Raw genomic sequence first — 22,633 nt, 5'->3', positions numbered from 1 at the left:
TTTTACACACACAAACACACACAGGAGAACACGATATCACTGAAATCACCTCCACGAAACACTAAAATATACAGAGCAATAAAATACTCGCACCAAACTCGGAGATCAGAGAAACGCGTGATTTAAGCGCGGAGAAAAAAACAGGTCTACAGAAGTCAGGCGACCGTTCGACTGCGTGCTCGCCGACTGGTCTAGTGGTCTTTGTATGCGTAGGAAACGTGTGTGCGCGTGGCTGCGTGCGCGTTCAACTGCATTCGATGGAAAAATGTGTGAGTAAACGTCAAGAAGCACGGGGTAGATGTTATTATACACACGAATATATATTACAAAAAAAAAAATATATCCCCCGTGTTTTCTTAGTAGCACGATCTCAGATTCAGGTTCGGGATATAGAATTTATAAATTCTGCGAGCCTTGGCTTGGCAATTTAGAAGCGAGCTCGATATTTTACACGGGAAAGGTTCTCCTTTTACATTCGGTCATCGAACGCAGAGCGACAGGAGTAGCGTAACCTTGCCTGGTTTACAAGGTTGAAATTATAAAAAGGCAAGAGCCGTTTTGTTAAAACTACACTTGAACACTTGACTATTATGATAATTAAATAATAATTAGATGAAAAAGTAACCGACGACGACGAGCCGACAAGCCGACGACTACGACGAACAACAACCTACACCTCCGCACTTCGCGAACACTCTCACGCATTTATCGATGTCAAACCAGTCAAACGACTGCACTGTGGAAGCAGTGAGAATTGCCAGTAAACCAAACGCTGATTGGTTGTCCAGTGCGCGAGTGCATTGCATTAACCAATAGAAATGCTCGTTTCTTTATTGCCGTTGGTGGCGCCACCAGCGCCGGCCGTGACCGTGTCACGTGAATCTCATGCTTGAAAACAAAACAAACAGCTGCCTCTTATTACATTCGTTTGCCATTGTTTTGCTTGTCTCAAATTCTATAACTCTTTGATTTCGGTATAAACGTGCTTTGAAAATAAACTATGTAAATTGTTTTTTATAACGATATAAATTTGCTTCACAACGTGTTTTTTTGGTATAAACATTTTGAGGTTATGGTTTTTATTTTGTTTTTTCGGAGGGAAAGTCATTGTTAAATTTTGTCCCGTATTTGTTCACATGTTCACAACGTTCATATAGACTAACAAGTGTGTAGGATTTTAATTATTGGAAGCGAAATTTCGCTAATTTATGACAATGAGAAGAGGCAATGAATATTTTTTGATCAAATTGTAAGTATATCTTTATTTTCACACCTTTTTCTAATTATTTGTTTCTTAACAATTTTCCGTTATTCTTATTTTATACACATGCAAATATATATCTATATACATATATAAAATTTCTAAACTGCATGAAATATAACCTAAAATTTTCCGATTTTGTTGTTCCTGGACAGTATTTCGCAATTTTATACAATGTTTCAAAAATTAGAAGAGAAATAAATGTAAACTAATTTTGATAAATCTTTTTTGTCAAAGGTAGACAATTAAATGTTGACTTATTCACCGGATGTGGCATTGAGGGAAAAAGGAAAGATGGAAAATCTCAATTAAGTTCTCGTTACAGGTAATTTATTTATTTAAATTGAACAAAATTCTGTTCTATTCAATATTGTTTCTAGAGAAAAAATTATTGCTTTTCTCTCTTTTCGAATATTTCTCAATTTCTGAAAAATTAAACTACATTTTTTATAACTTTTTTGAACAATTCCAAAAAGTGAGACTATTTAGTTTTTAAATTTTAAACATTTTTTTAAAAGTAAAGAAATTTCTTATCTGTTGCACAAGAATTACGAGCGGTATTAGACATTTTTTCTTTCTATTTCATTTTCGTACTGTGTTGTAATTAGTCGTCACTTTTTTAATTTATCTGCACTTATAATTGATTAAATTCCTCTTTTTGTATTCTTGCAAGGAAATATTTTTTCTTTTTCAATATTTATAAATAGATTATTCTTCTTTAATGAGTTTTCCATTCAAAAGGAAACTTGAGAATTTTATTTTCCTTTAAGAGGAAAAATTCATTAATTAAAGTACATTATTATAGACTATATAGAATTTTTTCGCTCGACAAAAGAATGAACTTAAGTTTTTTTTTCGATGCGACAGGCAAAGAATGTCTGCCTGGCAGACGACTCATAAATATTGTGATTTTAAATTCATGAAAACATGTATAAACCGAACTATACATAGCGCGATGAATTAATTCGCAATGTTATCAGTTGCGATAAGAAGTCTTTTTAATGCTGGCGAAACAGACAGCTAGTCACCAGAATTAAAAAACATGTAATTATAAATTTTCTATTGAATCATTATTTTTTTTAGTATTCGCAATTTATTGGTTTTTTAAATAGATTTGACGTTTACATTTTTTTTTCTTTATAATTTTGAAACAAAATATATGACTACGAGAATTTTTTTTTATAATTGCAATAATCTTTTTTTATCTCTATAAATCGCGTAAAAAAAATATATAAATTTTATGTAAATGGACCTTTTTTCAATATGAAAAAAAATTTACCCTTTATAAAGGGTAAAATAGATAAATTTACATTTCTATTTTTACGAAGGCAATTCTACATTTTTGACATAGGAGTTATGCCAAAAATAGACAGTGAATTTTCTAAAACAATAAGTAAACTTCGTAGTAAATAAATTCTCGCCATCACCGTTGGCATTAAATGACTATAGCCGTCCTGAAAAAAATTTTAGTTTTATTAGAATTTTGAAATTTGGAGTGAAATTTTTTTGAGATGATTGTTGCTTAAAAAACTTGGTCTAAATTTGAAAATTACAGGAAAAGAATTTTTTTTTGAATTCATATCACAGAAAAATAATTTACTTACTGACTGTTTTGATTTTGAGAACAAAATTCCCTTGGCGTAAAAAATAGTTGCAAACCAAAGTTTTTTAAATAAAAAATCATCTGAAATAATATTTTTATAAATTATTCGATACTTACAACTAGAACACGACTTCGTCTATAATACACACTAAAATGTTGACAAAGTCTGCTCAAAAAGGAGCAAATATATTGTGGACACGCTTCTAAAGATGGTTTTTGTTTAACACAGCCCATCACCATCTCAGGATATTGTAGAATATAATTAAAAACTAATTCCCATTCTTCCTGCAAAAATGAAAAATTATTTAATTGATTAAAATAAATTTTCATTAAATTAAATCATTAATTTAATTGATTTAATTGAATTACAAATACACTAAAAAAATATTTATATGATTAAAATTCAAAAATATTTATATATTAAAACCGATTATTTGTCTATTATCAAATAAATATAATATCAAATAATTTTCATTTAAATCAATTAAATAGTATTTGCTTTAAATATTGAAATTATTGATTGAAATAATTTGATTTAAATCAAAATTATTTGATATTATATTTATTTGATAATAGACAAGTAAGCGGTTATTTGAATTAAATAAATTTTGTTCAGTGCAGTGTTTATGTAAATTTTTTTCGTTATATTAATATTAAAAAATTGTCACCTCTTGAGAAAGGCAGGAAAAATCAATATCGTCGATGTTTAGAAGTTTTGGATATTTTGCATCGATAACTTTCTCTTCGTATTTATTTAAAATTGCCTTTATTCTTGCAGTATTGTAGAGAATAAAAGCTGCCTCTGAAAAATAATATTGAAATTGTAGATTAGAAAAAAATTGTTGTTCCTGAATATTCTGAACGTTCATGTTAAAAATTTTCTGTTTCATCCACTTTGTTAAAAATTCGTATTTGTAGGTATTTTTCTAAAGTTTTTAACATTCAAGTGAATGATTTTTTTCCGCTTAAATATTTTTAGAAATTACTACCAAAATTTAATTAATATAAAACATATTTTTTTTTTAAATTAAGAGAAGTAAAAAAATATTATTTGAACGTTGGAAATTTTAGAAACGTGCATTTGTTTTCAATTTCAAATTTTCTATTTTGTTAGAAATATTTTATGACGAAATTATTATATAAAATAAGAGGAATTAATATTATTAATTGCGAAAATTAGTATTAAAATTCATATTCTTATTCAAGAGTTTAATTTAAAATTTAAATGTCGTAATATTTATTTAATCAATATTTAAACTTTCCATGACAAAAAAAATCTGTTTCCAGTTAAAAACAATTTTTTTAATTTGAAATTATTCGAAAATATTCTTAATTATTTATTGACTAATAAATAAACTTATGTGAACGTTCAGTATTTTTCCAGACTTCAAATTTTATATTATCAGTAAAATGAAAAAATACCTTTCATTGTATCATCCGAAGTTTGGAATTTTTTCAAAAGTACACAACGACTAGGTTTCACTGATAAAAATGCAAATTTCACTCCTATCGTTGCAATTTGTTTTATATTCTCCTCATCGTCTTCCTCCTTATCGTCATTCTGGTATTTGTGAGAATTCAATTTTTTTAATTCTTCCTTTTTACCAGTCAAATAGGAATTCCACGTTGTACATTTCTCTTTGGATTTATTTTCTGGATTTTTAACAACACCGCAGACGATTTTTTTATAATTTTCCTTAATAATACCCTCGGATTTTGTCGTTAAAATATAATTGTTATCACTTTTCTCCGTGGAAATTCTATATCCTTGTAGTTTTAAAATATTTTCGAAAAATTCCTTCAAAAAATACAATCGTTGATTAGATAATTCTGATTCATCGTCGACTTGAATTCGGAATGTATAACTTTCGTCACCCAATGCCTTTTGACCATATAAAAAACCATTGTTTATGGCATTTTTTATTGCCAATGATAATGCTTGTGTTCTGTTTAGAAATAGACATAATCTTTCGTTTTGTAGGGAAAAGGAATTTATTTGTAGAGACCATTCTTGGGATTTTGCTTCTAGTAAACTGAAGGCCTGGAAAAGGAAAAATAATTAGTAAAATGTCAGTGTATTATTTGGATTTTTAAAGTTATTTTAAATAAGCAAACAAATTTTATACTTTTCTTTGTGCTATGAATTTTTTCTCGTGAAAATAATCTGTAGAATTAATCAACTTGTGAATAAATATAATATTTATTCACAAGTTGATTAATTCTACAGATTATTTTCATTTTCATTGATATTTTCGTTCCTTCTAAATTTATCAGAACAAATACTTTAATTTTTAAGCTAAAAAATAGTTGAACAAATTCATTATGTTTACATAGACTTAAAATTTTTGTAGAAAACAATTTTGAAAATACTTTTTGGAAAATCGGAAAAACCAGGAAACTAACCTTGTGTGCAAGAGTTGCGACACAAAAGTTCAAAGCTTTAAATTCTTTTGAAAGGTAAAAAATAGTACAATTGTCATTTATATATTTAAATCAATTACCTTAAATTTACTTTTTTAGAAGATTGAAATGCTTTTAATAATCTTTTGCTTGAAAGGCTTGAAAGTGTTAAATTTGATGAATTTGTTCGATTCGCTCCGAAAAAATGAGGTTATGTCACTCTAGTATTTTCCTCTTGATACGATATTTTTGCTAATTTATTTATAACAATTTAGACAAAAATTACTCACTTTTTGTACAATTTCATCATATGTTGAACAATTTCCATTTGCATTTTTATTTTTCACATAGTATTCTAAAATACCTTTTGGTGGCAAATTGTCGATGCCTTTTGGAACGCAGGCATTCCAGACCTGACGGTTGGTGAGAAAACATAGTTCTCCGTTCTTTGACAATTTTTCACAGTTTATTCTAATAATACTAAAAGTATTTCTGTCTAAATTAGTTAATTCATTGAATATATTCCTCGCCAGTTCATTTACATGACAATTTATTGAATTTTCCATCTGGAGCTACACGCACTTTGTGGCTAAAGTAGAAAACTAGAAACCTAACCTCAAAGACGAGATTGTTTTCGTTTTGTCAGTTTTGTCAATTATCAGGATTTTAAATATGGATATTGAATTACATTATACATGTTTAAAAAGTTCAACAAGGTAAATTTATTACTATTTTATTCATTTTTCAATGAATTGGCAATTTTCGTTATTATAGATAACCTCACTTTTTTGTTCTTGTTTTGATGTTTTTAAACCTTTTTGGTTTTAAACAAACAATCAAACGCAAGGTATATATTAAAAATCGAAAGTATTGTTACTTGCGGTTTAGATTTTTAAGTTTTTATTTACAGTAACGAAATTGTGCACAAAAATGTGTAATTTTCTTTTAAATCTTACTTTATAATTTCTATTATGAAAAATATCTATATGATCTTTTTATGAAAGATTACAATGAAATGCTTATTACAATTTCTAAGTAAAATTGTGAAATACTTACAAGTTCTTAGACTAAAATATTCTTCGTTATAGGTATATTTTTAATACTAACTATATTTAACATTAAGTCAACATTTGATTGGCAAGGAATGATGATATTTGACATAGGCTATAGCTGCAAGTTCTTTGCAGAATTCTTCCATTATAATCACACTTTCAAATAGAATATTTTCTTTGGCCCTGGAAAAAGAATAAATATGATTTTTTTATTAAACAAAAACTTAATGTCTTCAGTAATTTTTTTATTATTATTAATAAATATCAAAATTCTTTCTAGAAAATCAATTATTTTCAAAATTTTTTTAAAAAATTCTCGTCAACATTTCAATTAACTTTATAAATAGGAAAATTCTTTACCAAAATTAATTTATATTCAGGAATTTTATTAAAATTCATCACAAGAATTCAATTATTTTCAAATTTAATAAAATTCTTCACCGAAATTCAATTATTTTTGAAAAATCTAAAAAAATTTGTCATCATTTCAATTATCATTATAAATGAATAGCGAAATTCTTCAACAAAATTCAATTATTTTCAGGAATTTTAATAAAATTCATTGCAAAATTCAATTATTTTCAAAAATTTATGGCAAAATTTCAATTATTTAAGAAAACTTTCCTAATTCAATAATTTTCAATATTCTACTATTTTAATCAAATTTTCCAAAAGAATTCGATTATTAAACAAAATTTTTTATAAAATTCTACAAAAACATTAAATTATGTCCAAAAAAATAAAAATTTTACATGAATTTAATTATTCAAAACAGAATTTGCATAAATTTTTTCGAAAATTCCAAATGTTTTAATATTTGGCACTAAATTCTTCGCAGTAATTTGATTATATTTATAAATTTTAAAATTCGTTTTAGGGATTCAATTATTTTCATAAATAATAAAATCATTCGGAGAAACTCAATCATTTTCATAAATAACAATATCAAATTGTTTTAAAAAATTTTTCTTAATTCAATAATTTGTATGTTTATAAATTTATTAAAATTTCCTAAAAGAATTTAATTATTTAAAAACAATATTTAGAAAATATTCAATTATTTTCTGAAATAATAAAAATTTCACAGGCATTCAATTATTAAAAACAGAATTTGCATAATTTTTTCTGTAAAAGTCAATCGTTTGGAACTTTTTTTTATGAAATTCTTTGCAATAATTCAATTATTTTCATAAATAATAAAATTAATTGCAGAATTTCAATTATTTTTAATACAATTCTAATCGGAATTCCTCAAAAAATATAATTATTCTTAAAATTTTTATTAAAATTCGCCGAAAGAATTCAATTATTTAAAGATTTGTTAATCAAATTCTTTATGAGAATTAGATTTTAAGAAACATTGAATTATTCAATAAATTATTTATTTTTGTATTTAAATAATTGGATTCTCGTAGAATTTTCTAATAAAAATTGATTTAAAAATTAATTTAACTTAAAGTTTTGGATTATAATTGAATTTTGGAGAAGATTTCAAATTAAAATCTTTGAAAATCTAAATTTTTCATACTTTAAGTTAAAAATTCTATGAAACTAATTTTTTTCAAATAGCTTAGTCAAAATTTTTTAATATTATTTCAACTTTTCATTGTCTAATGTATATTAAATTGAAGAATTTCCGAATAATCAAAATTTCGTAAAATGGAATTATAAACAAATTAATTTGAAAATTCTCAAAAGAACTTTATCAAAAATGATTAAAAATAATTGATTTAAAGAAGAACTTTAGTTAAAAATGATAGAAAATAATCATTGAATTATAAAGGGATAAAAATAATTTTGAAGAAATTACAGTAACAATATTCTTAATTAAAGAAATTTGTAAATAAATCTAATAGAACATTTTTTTGAGTATCTAATAATTTTTAGAGTGAATCAGAATATTCTTTAGGGTCAAGAAAAAAGGGAAAATTTTATCTGGAAATCAGGGAGAAGTCAGGGAAAAACAAAATTAAATTTTTGTAACAACCCTGTTGATTATGATACGTACGGATCGATGGTGGTATCTTCAAACAGTCTGTGTCTAGTCTCTTTGAGAAGTTGCTTGTAATTAGGAGTTTTTTGCACTTCACTCATCAAGTGCTTGACAACTCTTTGTAGGCAAATAAACAAACTTCGTTTTCCAATTGTCAATGGTATCAGTGGATTCAAAAGAAACTCGTGTAAATATGGATGAGGTAAGAGTGCTAATTTAGATATCACAATAGTTAACTGTAAATTGATATCGTGTTTTTGATTAGGAATATTGCTGACTTTCTCCAAAAGCATTGATAAAAATGGGCCCATATAAAATCTAGTCGAACAATGATCAGCTTCTGGTCGCGAATCAGAACTTGCAGAATCGTCCACAGTCACTGCTTCCAAAGGCCAGGCAAATAGAGCACAATCTGCAAATACTAATGAATATTGCTTTTCCCAATCAAGCATGTAACGCTCGTATCGATTCGCCTCGAAATCCGTTTGTAGTTGTCTCGGTATCAAAGACAAGAAGCTAAAAGCAAAAAAAAAAAGAAAAATCAGAATTCGGAATACTTTGTGATGAAATTAAAATTCTATCTCGTTAGGAGAATAAATTACCAATTGAGAATTCTGTGAATATTGCTCGGTGCCAGAGTTCGACTATGATTTATTCCACTTGATAAATCGAGTGCACTCTTCTTTTCTCTCTCTCGCTCGTCCTCTTCATCACTCCAAGAAGCAATTGCACTATCCGCGGCACTATTATCATAGTATCCTCGATTCGTTAAGTACGTTAATACAAGACAATGTAGTATATGCTCGTCTCTTTTCTCAATCATCTCCTCGAATAATTTCAATGTCTCTACTGTCAAGTCATCACTGTCCGTGCAGCAATTGTCAATTAATCTATGCAATACTGGCCATGACCAAACATTCGGAATATCGGGATTTCTGTGTTGTCCAACCAGCCAAAAACTCAATTCTGTAAAGGAATTTTAATTAGTAGTTCGGATAAGTTATAATTTTAGACTCAAATTTACAACAACAACAACAAAACTAATAGAAAACTTTTACTTTTAGCTTTTGCTGAAGGATATTGCAGAATGCAGTCAATATTTACCACGATTTAAATAGAGGGAAGTAATTGATAAAAAATAGAAATCTTTTTCTTTTAGTTTTTTCAGAGGAATTTTGCAGAATATTGCAGACATAGGTAATTACTAAAAAAATCGACTAAGAAAAACTAATAATGTTAATCTTTTACTTTTAGTTTTTGCTGAGGAAAATATTGCGGAATGTAGCAGAAAAATATTTACCAGGATTTAAATAGAGGGACGTGATTAATAAGACAATTTAATAAAAATAAATAAGAGGAATTTGGTACTTTTAGTTCTTGCTGAGGAAAATATTAAGGAGTATACAGAGCTCGAACTGAGTCCGTAAATTTGATTCAAGTCTGTAAAAGTCCGTTTTTTTTAAAAGGTCCGTAAAGTCCGTAATTTGATTCAAAAAGGATGAAAAGTTCTAATTTGGATAATTTTAGAGAAATTACATATTATTGCAGAAATTCAATTACTTTCAAAAGTAAAAAAATTCTTCGCAGAAATTCAATTATGTTCAAAAATTTTTTCAAATTCTCATAAAAAATTCAATTATCTTTAGTAATAATTAAATTCTTCTCTGAAATTCAATTATTTTCAAAAATTTTCCTAAAGAATTCAATTATTTAAAAAAAAATTTAATAAAATTCTACACAAACTTTTAATTATTTTCAAAAAATAATAAAAAATTTTACAGGAATTTCTTTATTTACAAATATTTTATAAATTTCTTCGCAATCATTCCATTACTTTCATAAATAATACAATTTTTACGGGGATTCAATTATTTTCGTAAATAATAAAATTCTTTTTAGGAATTTAATTATTTTCATAAATAATATAAAACTCATTCCAGAATTTTAATTATTTTTAATAAAATTTTAATCAAATTCCTAGAAAATATTCTTAAAAATTTTATTAAAATTCGTCAAAAGAATTCAGTTATTTAAAAATTTATAGATAAAATTCTTTATGAGATTCAATTTTAAGAAACATGCAATTATTCAATAAATTGATATTTTTGTATTTAAATAATTGGATTTTAGTAGAATTTTCTTATGAACATTGATTTAAAAATGAATTTCATAGTTAAGATTTTAGATTATAATTGAATTTTAAAAGCATTAGAACGTAAATTTTTAGAAATAATTGAATTTTGAAAAGGTTTCAGATTAAACTTTTTAAAAATTTGATTTTTCATATTTTTAACTAACAATTCTGTGGAATTTATTTTTTTGATAAACTTTAATTCCTGATGTTTTTTGGAATTATTTAAAACTTTTATTTTCTAATATATATTTAATTGTTAAAGAATTTACGAATAATTAAAATTTTGTAAAAAAAATTTTGTTCAAAACTAATAAATTCTTCTTAGAGTTTCAATTATTTTCACAAAAAATAAAACTCAGTATGGAATTTTAATTACTTTTTAATACCTACAATTTTAATTGAATTTCTCGAATAATGTAATTATTTTTAAAAAATTTATTAAAATTCGTTGATATAATTCAATTATTTGAAAATTTGTTGATAACGATTCTTTAAGAGAATTAAATTTTAAGAAACATTTAATTATCTAATAAAATATCTAGTTTTGTATTTAAATAATTGAATTCTAGTAGAATTTTCTAATAAAAATTGATTTAAAAATCGATTTTAGATAATAATTGAATATTAAAAGCAATATAGCGTGAATTTTTATAAATAATTGAATTTTGAAATTCAATTAAAATTTAAAATTTTTGAAGTTCAAAATATTTTTTTTAAAAAAGTTTACTTGAATTTTTTTAATATTACTTTAAGTTTTTCTTTTCTAATATTTATTTAATTGAAGAATTTACGAATAATTGAAATTTTGTAAAAAAAATATTGTTAAAAACTAATAAAATTCTTCTTAGGGATTCAATTATTTTTACAAATAATAAAATTGATTGGAGAATTTCAATTATTTTTAATACAAGTTTAATAGAAATTCTCGAAAAATGTAATTTTTTAAAAAAGTTTTATTAAAATTCGTTGATATAATTCAATCATTTGAAAATTTGTCGATAACGATTCGTAATGGGAATTGAATTTTAAGAAACATTTAATTATTCAATAAATTATTTATTTTTGTATTTAAATAATTGAAGTCTAGTAGAATTTTCTAATAAAAATTGATTTAAAAATTAATTTTAGATAAAATTTTAGATAATAATTGAATATTAAAAGCAATATAGCGTGAATTTTTTAAAATAATTGAATTTTGAAATTAATTTTTTTGAAAAAGTTTAATCGAAATTTTTAAAAATTATTTCAAGTTTTTATTTTCTAATATTTAATTAATTGAAGATTTTACGAATAATTGAAATTTCGTAAAATTGAATATTGTAAACAAATGGATTTGAAAATTGTCAAAGAACTTTTTCGAAAATTATTAAAAATAATCGATTTAAAGAAGAATTTTAGTTAAAAATTCTTGTAAATATTAATTGAATTGTTCATGATTTTATCACTCGATCATTTTTAATTGTTATAAAACATGAAGAAATCGATCACTCTCAGTCGAAGACTTGGAGTTATCGATATCTTCATGTTTTATAGTTATGAAAAATCTAATTTGTAGTTTTAAGAAAAATGTTCTTTTATTTGACTTGGACTGATTATATTTTTGTCAGTAATTGGTCCGTAATTTTTCATTTTTTTGGTCCATAAAATCCGTATTTTTAAATACTTTCACTGTTTCGAGCCCTGAATATAGCAGTAATATTAATTTAAATATTTACCACGACTTAAATAGAGGGACGTGATTTCCTTGAAGCATTTTGTAATTAAGGATGTCACCAGCACGACATGATGCTCGGAGAGAGCAGGCGTTACAATTGTTTCGAAAAATTCGATTCTTATTGTTTTAGCGACAATTTCAGCAATTTTTGGATGCGCCTCCTTTATCAATTGATCACAAAAATCGAGCCACATGAAAAATGCTGCCACACGACGACATCCGGGGAATTTTTTCTCACTGGTTAGAAGTGGTGAATCCAAACCCCAGGTTACTTCGACGTCATCGATTTCATTGGGAAATACGTGGGCCGGTATGGCATTGAAGAGAATTTCTAGACGTTTCGATAGAACTAGTGGAAGATCACTTTGAGCTATCGAATTAATGAAGGACGTTTCTTCCAAAGACGCCAATACCATAATTCCCTCGCATGCTCTTATTCTCACTGTGTTGTCCTGAAAATTTAGACAATTTTTAAATTGATGATTTTGAGAAATTGAGGATTAATTGGACAGAGTTGCCACAGATCGAGAAAATCGGGAAATTATGGGAAAAAGTCGGGAAAAGTAAAATTGATGGTCCGGATCAAAGAACTGGTGGTAATTTTTTAAGACTCAAGATTTTCGATCTCTGAATAAAAAAAAAGTTTAAAATTTCAATTTCTTTGTAAATATTTCGTATTTGTATAAAGATTACAAAAATGTTTTTTCAAAAATTACGTCAGTGAAATTTACAACGTTTAAAGAAAGAAAAATATTTTTTAACGAGAAAAACATCATTTTTTGTTTTCAAATTTTTATTTTTTGAATTATTGACCAAAAAAGTATGTAAAACATTTTAAACCATAAATTAATAACAATTTTTTCTTATAAATTGTTGGTTATAAACGTTGTGAACTTCACCAACGTCGAAAAACTTTATAAACTTTAAACTTTTTTTGATTTAAAACTTTTTTATTTTTGATATAACAATGATTTTCAGCTTGAAAAGATTACAACCGGTTTTTTGATTGGGATCTTCAATTAATCAGGGAAATCAGCAAAAAATCAAGAAACTATCAGAAATACTGGAAAAAAGTATTACATACATTTCTAGAATTGGTAAAAAAATTCTGTTTTTTGGTGTCTAGCAATAATTGAAAATAGTAAAATTCTTTCATTCTTCTTAAATTGGTTTGTTCATCTCACAAATTTGGAAATTCAGACAAATTTTAATTAAATCGTTAAATTTATTTCAGATTCTAATAGTAATTGAATTTTACCGACTGTAGAATTTAATTTAAATTTCAAATACTTTAATTTTTATAGTTCTTTCATAAAATTATTGTTCAAAAATTATTTAACAAATAATTGTTTGTTAAATAATTTATGAACAATAATTTTTAATTACTTAAAATTTCCGAATAAAAATAATTGAATTCGCAATTTTTATAATTAATTAAATTTCAGATGGTTTTAGATTTCTAAAAATTTTGTTTCCTTTGAAAAAATAATTTTTAAAATAAATATTTAATCAATATTACCTATTATTTTGCTATAAGAATTAAAAATTTTTAAAAATTTCAAATTTAGAACCTATTGAAATTCAATTATTCCTAGAAATTTACAAACAGAAATCATTCAAAACTCAATTATTTCTTAAACTTTTAAGTAAAATTATTCTCTGAAGAATTTATAAATAATAGTTTTATGAAAATTTTTTAAGACTTGAATCGTTTAAAATAAATTTAATTTCAGATTCTGTATAATTGAATTATTATCAGAAATAGAAAAAAATTAAAAATTTTGTATTAAAATTCCTGATTTCAATTTCTGGCAATAATTGAACTTAACAGAATATAAAATTGAATTTATTTAAAATAATTTAATTCTTAAAAAAATTTCGTAAAATTATTTTTATCATATTATATTATTTTATTATTTCACTTCATAATTCATAAAATAATTGAATTTTAGAAGAATTTCGTTTGCAGTTTTAATAAATAATTAAATTTGAAAACGTTTTGAATTTAAAATTTTTGAGTTTTAATTCTTGTGGAAAAATAATAATTAAATATTTATTTAAAAGAAGAAATTTGAAAGCGAAAAAAAATTCAAGAAGAATTAAATATTTATGAAACTAAAGTTACCAAATTTTTTTATTATGGCAAAACGAAATTTTTTTAAGACTAAGAAGCATAAAATTTTTTGTAAAAGGAACTTAATTATTATTCCCATTGTATCGTAAAGAGATTTTCAATCCAATCAATGCGGGAAAGACGATAGTTATTGAAAAATTAAAAACTTTTATATTTAATTTCATTGACATAAATGTTCGTAACTTCAGTTTTATAAATATTTCTAATATTTTAATAAGTTTCTGAACACCAAAAAGTAGAATTTTTTTTATCAATTCTAGAAATCTAATGATTTTTCCAGTACTTTTAGTAAAATTCCCTGACATTTCTCTGATTCCCTTGACCAATTTTATTTCCCTTGAATTCTATAATTTCCTTGACCTATGTCAACCTAGAAAATATTCACAATGTTTTTAAAAACGAAAATAAAATAATAATTCGAAAATTTATTTTATTTTGGCTTTAGATTCATTTTTCGAACAATTGTCTTTTAAGTAACAATTCAGTTCTGAAAAATTACGAACATGAATATTAAAAATTATTTTGAATTGAAGATAACTTAAAAAAAACTTTAAGAATTCTTTTTTAATTTTTCGTTTTTAAAAACTTTGCGGACTTCGACCTCATTTCGTTTGAACTTTTAAAACTTGTGGATTATCTTTAGGGTCATAATTTTTTTGTGTGTCTAATTAATTTTGGAGTGGAACAAAATAATCCTTAGAAGTTTAGGGAAAATGTGAAAAACAGGAAAAAAGTCAGGGATAATTAAAATAAAATTTTGCTAGCAACTTTGTTTGAAAAATACTCACAGCACTGTTAATGTAACTTTTGAGGGCGTCAATAAGTAGACACTTAGAACTTGAATTTTCTAAATCACTCAAAGAATTATCTACATTAGTGTTCTCTTCACGGGAATGCTTTCTCCTAGAGTCAGAATTTATTTTGACATTCTCGATGTCATTTATAATAGTGTTTACAATATCACAAGAAGCTGCTTCTATATCATCAGGTACATTACTTGAATTCTCATTATCTTGACTATCACAATTATTTCCAATCGTGTCGAAACTACATTTTTGTGAAGTTGGACTCGATGATTGTGAAATATTTTCCGGCGATTCATTCGATTGACTAGATATATTCGAACATGTGGGAATATTTTGTGTATCATTTCTTCTGTGCTCCAATGTTTCCTGTGTATTCTTCTCAATATTTCTCGAGATTCTCTTATAACGAACCAAACGTGCTCCACTAGTGGCAGAAAATAAATCAGGATTCACCAGTGTTATCGCTTGGGTATTCAGTGGTTTAAATAGGGGATTTGTATTACTACATCGCCTATCGGGAACGTAGGTAATATTTTGTATTTTATTTCTATCGGTTTCATTATTGTGAATTGTTGTACTCTCCTTACGAATATTGCTCGATTCATTGACAAGACTTGTACAGTGTGGATATTTGCAGATTAAAAAACAAAGTGCAAGGAGAAATTGAATTTCTTCACTTTCAATTGGCGAGGCTAAATTACCATCACAAATTTCTATCAGTCTTTGAATGGGTATAAATACTGCTGAATGATGTAGAAGGGGGAATTTTGATCTTGTTAATAGTTTGCGAAAAAATGCGAGACTGACTAATCTCATTCCTGGTGGTGATTCGGCACATGCTAATGTTGCTAATAAATCGAGAAGTTTGTGTTGTATTAAATATTCCAAACATGAGCCTGGCTCTTCTCTTGTTTTCTCCTCGAGAATTAATATTTCCAGGAGTCTATTTAAATGATGTGGAATTCCTGTCGATTCTATTGGTACTTTAGTGTCGGTTAAATGATCCGCATAAAAATTCATGAGCTGCTTCCAATGATAAGTGAAATCTTGAAACGGTGTTGCCGGTGGAACTATCTGTAATTTATTAAGGTCACAGGAAGTTTATGAAGATTAGATTTTTCATGTTTTGAATGAATTGCAAATTTTTCCTTTGAATTCTTGATTTTAAATTGAATTTAAAAATTTGAAAACAAAAATTTTTAATTAAATTAACATTTCTCAAAAATTACAAAAATTTGGAGCGTTCAAATGAATGAAATTTTTGACAATGCGTAATTATTTTCGAAAATTACTCACTTTAGTAGAAATCGAAACCAATTCGATACAAATTTTTAAATTGAATTTCAAAAAGTAATTATTTCAATTGTAAATCTATTTATTAATTTTTTATAATTAATTATTTCCTAAGACGTGATGCAAATTTAAATATGATTTGAATTTGAAATAAAAATAAATAATTTCTTTCACTTGAACCTTCAAAACTGGAGATAATTTCTTAACATTTCTTAAAAATATTACTAAAAAGCTTTAAATCGATCATTTTTCTTTCTTTTCCAAAGAAAGAAAGACAACGAAAAATAAATATGAAATTCGTAATCATTTACAAGGTTTCTATTTATTTTAGTATAAAAATTTTCCCAAGGTTTTGAACGTTCAAATGAAAGAATATTTTCAATAATTACTGGATTAAAATTAAAAATAAAATAAATTCAACATTTACAGAAAAGAATTAATTTTCTAAATTGTCAAAAATATATTTCCTAACAAAATTCAAATTTTAAGGAAATATAAGAAAATCGTGGTCATTTGAATATTTGAATCTTTAGGAAAATCGTTTAGAATTTCAAAGTTAAAGTATAAAAGTAATTTGTACAAAATTAAACTTATTATTTCGCGATGAAAATATTTTTAACGAGTTTTGTTTTCGTAAATTCTTTAATTTACAGAAATTGAAAAAAAAAATATTGAAAATCAAGACAAATTTGTCGAATGAACGGAAAAATGAAAAATTGGTTTCTTTTTAATTTAATGACAGGATTATTAAAATAAAAAAAATGTATTGAGAATAAGGCAAATTGTCGAATGAACGGAAAAATAAAAAATGTTTTTCTTTTTAATTTGATGACAGGATTCTTTAATTTTCAGAAATAGAAAAAAATAAATTGAAAATGAAAAGACAAATTATCAAATAAGGGGAAAAAATAAAAAATGCTTTTCTTTTAATTTTAATATGCTTGAGATAAAAAAAAATAAAAATTAAATAACTTTAGTTTGATGCTTTAATTTACAGAAATTAAAAAAAATAATTTTTAAAAATAATGACAAATTATAGAATGAATGGAAAAATAAAAAATGCTTTTCTTTTTAGTTTAAAATGACATAGGATAAAAACAAAAAGACAAATGAAATAGAAAATAAAGTGTTTATTTACAAAAAAGTGTTTACACATAAATACATGAATGGAAAATAAAATACGAATGATAATCGACAGATAAATGTAAATGACAATGAGAACGATGATGAATATCGAAAAAATGTAGAACATATAAAATTTGAAAATTAAAAAACACTTGAAAATGCAAATTATAAAAAATATAATGAAACGAATAAAAATTTAATTGTTAAAAAATAATGACGAAAAGAACAATAATAATAAAGAAACAATTATTATTTCATCTTTTTAGTTGCTTCTTGTTATTATTTAATTCCTACGAAACTATAATTATTCATAATAATAATATTACTAATAATAATAATAGTAAAAGAATAATATTTTAATTTTATATTTTATTTCTAAACAGTAGAAATTAGGCAAAATTTCAATTATTATTTCTACTTTCATCGTTATTACTAATTTCGTATTAATATTTATAATTTTAATTTTAAGAATAATAATAATAGTAACAGTAACAATAATAGTAATAATAATAAGATAAACAATATCAATAGTAAAAATTTTAATTACTATTATTTTTACTCTTATCGTTATTGCTAAATTCTGCTTAGAATATCGAAACCTTGAAAAACAATTGTTTTGAATTGATTACACGGTAGCGTTTCACTATTAACGTTCAAATAAAATTTTTACTTCTAAATAAATAAAGTAAAATAAAATAGCTAGTTTTGTTTTTATTTAATGACATAATGAAATGACATCACTCACCACGTCAATAGCATTTTTTAAAGCAACTTGAAGACTGCTAATCATTTTACAATATTAGTTATAGTGTTGAAGAATTGGTAACTTATTTTTCTATAAAATTAGAGCAAACCAGTAGGTGCAAAAATTCAACAAATGACTTCATTATTTTGTTTTTAATTTTCTTTCACTTTTTAATTACTTTGAGCGTTTCTCTTTCTCGTTTCCTCTCTATGTATGTGTAACACGTTAATAAATAATATCACAGGTGATATATATATATGATAAAAACTTGAAAGAAACTAATTATAACAAATTAAACATTGACATTTTGTCGATTCTGTCTGAACATTGTGGGTAATGTATTATTATTTTTTTTTCCTTTATTTTTTTTATCAAGAGAGATATAATTCGATATTTCTTCATTCGACAGATCGATTAGAATCGATACTTGAAATGGCGGTAAATGAAGGTTTGACATTGTTGAATTTTGAGGAAAATTGAAAACTATTTTTGTTGAATTTTTCTTTTTTTCTAACTTAGAATTCTGTTTGCACTTTATTGAATTGAAAAAAACATCATTTTTAATTTTTTTAATCCATTTTTTCTATATTTATTAATTAGTTTTTGAAAATTCGAGAACGATATTGTAGTGTCGATGTATCGAGAGTAATCGATTGTGATTTAGTTCAAAATTTTTTTCAAGGTATTCTAGATAGAGCTGTTTTGAAATTCGTATGATAAAACAGATATATGTTTCAAAATCGATAAAAAAAAGTTGAAATTTAAATATGAATCAGAATGTAAATGAAATAGAATAATAGCAATGATAGTAGAATTTAGAAAAAAATATTTAAAGAAATTCGAAATAGGTATTTGATTATTATTTATACCATTAGCAATATTTATTTTCTATTTATTTATTTAAATAATTATATAGATTTATATTTAAGTTATTTCTTCATAACAAGACTCGTTTAAAAATCTTTTTATCGTTTTATTTATGCGTAACCTTTGAAAAGGTGCCAATATGCAAATTATTTTAAAATTGCTTTATAGGATTGTACAATTCTAACTTTTATGTAATTATCGACTATGTTATGTAAATATTGATTTGAAATATTAGTTTTTTCATTTTTTATTAAAATTATATAGTTATTTATTAAATTTATTATTATTGTTTTTATTTTTATTATTTTTGCAATTATTCTTTTTATTACTATTACAAACTTCGGATCTACTTTAAAACCAAAAAACAGTCGCTTTAATTCATTAAAGATTCAAAAAAAAATTTTAAATGTCCTATATTTTATTCAGTTATTGTCAAGAAAAAACAATTTTGCTTTTTTCTGACTTTCACTAATTTTTTAATTCAATTATTCAAAAATTAAATAATTTTGCGTTGAAATAAAAAATTTAAATAGGTTTTTTTCAGATAGGAATTAAATTTCTTAACAGAATTTTCAGACAATTTAAAAAACTAATCATTTTTGTTAAAGAATTTTAATTAAAAAATTTGAAAATAATTTTGTTTTCTTAAAAATTTTAATAATAATTCTAAAAGATTAGATTATTAGAAAAATTTTAATGTAATTTTTTGTAGATATTTTGAATTTTTGAAATATGTAATTGAAAAATTATTTAAAATAATTTAATTTTAAAAAATTATAATAAAATAATTTTAAGAATTACTTTTTTAAAATAATTTCTTAATATATATTTTTTTAAGAAATTTTCATTTTGATTTTTTTATTATAATTTTTGAGAATTCAATTGTTTTAAAACTTTGCAATAAAAATTTACAACTAAAATATTTGAAAATTTGATTATCAAAAATTTTTATGAAATACTTAACATAATGAAATATTTTTAATAAAATTCTATACAAAATATCTATTATTTAAAAACTTTTTAATAATCTATTTCAAAACTTTATTTATAGAAAAATTAATCAAAAAACAATTTTGAAAAATTTTACTATAATTTATTATTTTGTACACTGTAAAAATCAAAGTAAATTAGCATTTTGTTCCAAAAAAGTTGGAATTTGTTGCAATATTTGGAAGAAAAGTTTAAAAAGTTGCATTTTTTGAAAATAATTCGATAAAAATGGACCTTTTCTGAAAATAGTGGAAAAAATTCGAAAAAGCCGAACTATCCAAGGCCTGTTATTATTACTTTTATTATTATTCTTTTTATTATTTATTATTATTATTATTATTATTATTATTATTATTATTATTATTATTATTATTATTATTATTATTATTATTATTATTATTATTATTATTATTATTATTATACAGTAATTTTCCTATATTTTTACAGTAATGTTTTATTATTACTTTTCTGACATAATTTTTTACGCCGAGTTTTTAATAATTTTTCAGTAAAACTATTATTGAAAGAAAAATGTAAAATTCAAATTTTTAATACTGAATTTGAGATTAAGAATTTTTACATAATTTTTTGTTATGTATATAAGGTGTAAAGAAAATTTTTTATTCCTGCTGTAAATTATCAAAGTTTCTGATATTGGATTTTGATAAATTTTATTTTGCATTCTCAACGTGTACATAATTAACAACATTTATAGTCTTAAATGTATAAAACGTGATGAATATCATAATGATGAAGTTTTTTTTTAAAAAAAAAAGAAGAAAAATAATTTTTTATATCGTCGAAAGTATTTAATCGGTATATCTTGTAGCACCTGTATATAATTCTTATCTCTTTGAGTACATATGACTCTTTGTATAAAATAGAAGTTTTTGTACCTTCTTCAATTCTCCATTATAATAATATATTTTTTGCGTAATAATACCAAGTCTGTTTTGAAATTCTAGAAGCAAAATTTCTTCTTTTTTTTTGAAGACGTACGATTTTTAATGCTCTATGGACAGTAATAAAAGAACGTCTTCTTTCGGGTTTCTTTTTTCTTTTTCCCCCAGAGAATTATTGTCTACTTTTCAAGGTGTACTCACCCGCTTAAATTTACGCAAACGACGAAACATGATGAAAGGGAAAAATTATTGTTTTGTGGAAGAACGTAGAAATTGAGAATAACAGAATATTTGTAATATTATCTTGAGCTTCTTCACTGATATTTTCTTCACTTAACTTGTACTTCATCTTATCTGAATGACAATAATGAAGAATGTAGTAAACGTCGAGTTTATCGTCCCTTTACTGCGAGCGATTCCCTCTCCTTTCTTAGTTTATACTCATTATAAAGTCACGTTGGATGTGCCTAATTGTATTTTTAGTTAAAACTTATCAGATCTGTTGACTAGTATTCGAAACTTTCTAATTTCATTTACATTCATTCGATTTACGTCTTTTTTCCTTTTTTTCTCTCATCTTTTTAATTCTGGAATCTCGAGATTATATTTTTGAACGAATTTATGAATTTTCAGAAGCAAAAAAATATTTCTTCCTTTTGCCAAATAGAACTTTTCCTTTTGATATTCTCACATAAAATATGAGAAGAAGAGAAATGAGATAAAAACACCTGTAGGCCACCAAACTAGTCGAGTCATCAATTTTTTTTTTAATTCGACTTTTCGAATATAAAATTCGAGAAATTCGTTGATTTTAAAAATCGTTTGAAAAACGGAAAGGAATTAAGGAAATTGAATAAATCTTTGTACGTTCGAATAAATCTTTGTTCATTCAATTTTTATAAGATCTATATATGCAATATTCTTCAAAATTAAAGTGAAATTTTTCATCGTCCTCTTGCAAGTAATATACATTCATTCAAATTGACTCATTTATTTTTGTTTTCTGAATTTCACAATTTCTATTTTTTTTTTTTTTTTTAATTTTTTTGAGGTAAATAATACTTCAAATTTTTGACATCAAACAATCTGTCACACATTCCTTCTATTTACACACAATAATCTCCAATAAATTTAAATCGCACCCGGAAGTTTGATCGAACTTGTTTCTTGGAATTAATCCAAGAAGAAAGAAAATAAAGAAGTTCAATCGTCCAAGTCCTAAAAATTTCAAGTAGACTGCGTAACTGTCTATTTTACTTATAATGCTTAAATATATATATATTTATATCTTTTTTATATTAATAATATCTGCCTCGACTATTATTTTCTTTTTCCTATATAAATGAAACAATTTTTCGTTTCAATTTACGCGCGTTATTGAATAGTAAACTTTCCTAAAGTTTCGAATGCTCAAATGAAGGAAATATTCTTTTTACTCAAAGAGTTTGAAAAATTAATGAAAATTTAAAAGAACAAAATTTATTTATTCAACATTTAGTTAAAAACTACATTTTTAGAAAACAGTTAGGTAAAAAAGAGTATTTTGTAAATAGAATTTAAAAATAAAATAAAAATGTTCATTTGAACGTTCGAAACTAGAAACAATAATAATTA

The 22,633-nt window shown here is 24.2% G+C and overlaps 2 protein-coding genes across 4 annotated transcripts; both read right to left on the bottom strand.

Moving 5' to 3' along the window:
* Nucleotides 1–2,595: 2,595 nt before the first annotated feature.
* On the bottom strand, nucleotides 2,596–5,830 carry LOC122507819 (DALR anticodon-binding domain-containing protein 3). The gene is made up of 5 exons (XM_043620741.1): nucleotides 5,555–5,830; nucleotides 4,287–4,905; nucleotides 3,533–3,666; nucleotides 2,982–3,149; nucleotides 2,596–2,715 (listed from the first exon to the last, which is right to left on the bottom strand). The coding sequence occupies exons 1-5, from the start codon at nucleotides 5,828–5,830 to the stop codon at nucleotides 2,596–2,598; spliced, it is 1,317 nt and encodes a 438-aa protein (XP_043476676.1).
* On the bottom strand, nucleotides 4,778–22,558 carry LOC122507760 (FHF complex subunit HOOK interacting protein 2A-like). 3 transcript variants are annotated; one of them, XM_043620641.1, is made up of 7 exons: nucleotides 21,221–22,558; nucleotides 15,080–16,171; nucleotides 12,159–12,609; nucleotides 8,912–9,275; nucleotides 8,325–8,825; nucleotides 6,321–6,499; nucleotides 4,778–4,905 (listed from the first exon to the last, which is right to left on the bottom strand). In XM_043620641.1, exons 1-6 carry the CDS (start codon nucleotides 21,248–21,250, stop codon nucleotides 6,388–6,390), a joined length of 2,550 nt encoding a protein of 849 aa, XP_043476576.1. In that variant the 5' UTR covers nucleotides 21,251–22,558; the 3' UTR covers nucleotides 4,778–4,905; nucleotides 6,321–6,387. The 3 variants fall into 3 exon arrangements, with proteins under 3 accessions (XP_043476576.1, XP_043476573.1, XP_043476575.1); XM_043620638.1 differs by lacking the exon at nucleotides 21,221–22,558 and adding an exon at nucleotides 18,261–18,609; XM_043620640.1 differs by lacking the exons at nucleotides 4,778–4,905; nucleotides 21,221–22,558 and adding exons at nucleotides 5,758–5,879; nucleotides 18,261–18,609.
* Between the last annotated feature and the right edge of the window lie 75 nt (nucleotides 22,559–22,633).

Source organism: Leptopilina heterotoma, unplaced genomic scaffold (genome assembly GCF_015476425.1).
Source record: "Leptopilina heterotoma isolate Lh14 unplaced genomic scaffold, ASM1547642v1 Lhet_51, whole genome shotgun sequence".
NCBI lineage: Eukaryota > Metazoa > Arthropoda > Insecta > Hymenoptera > Figitidae > Leptopilina > Leptopilina heterotoma.
This window is presented reverse-complemented; position numbering and strand designations above follow the sequence as displayed.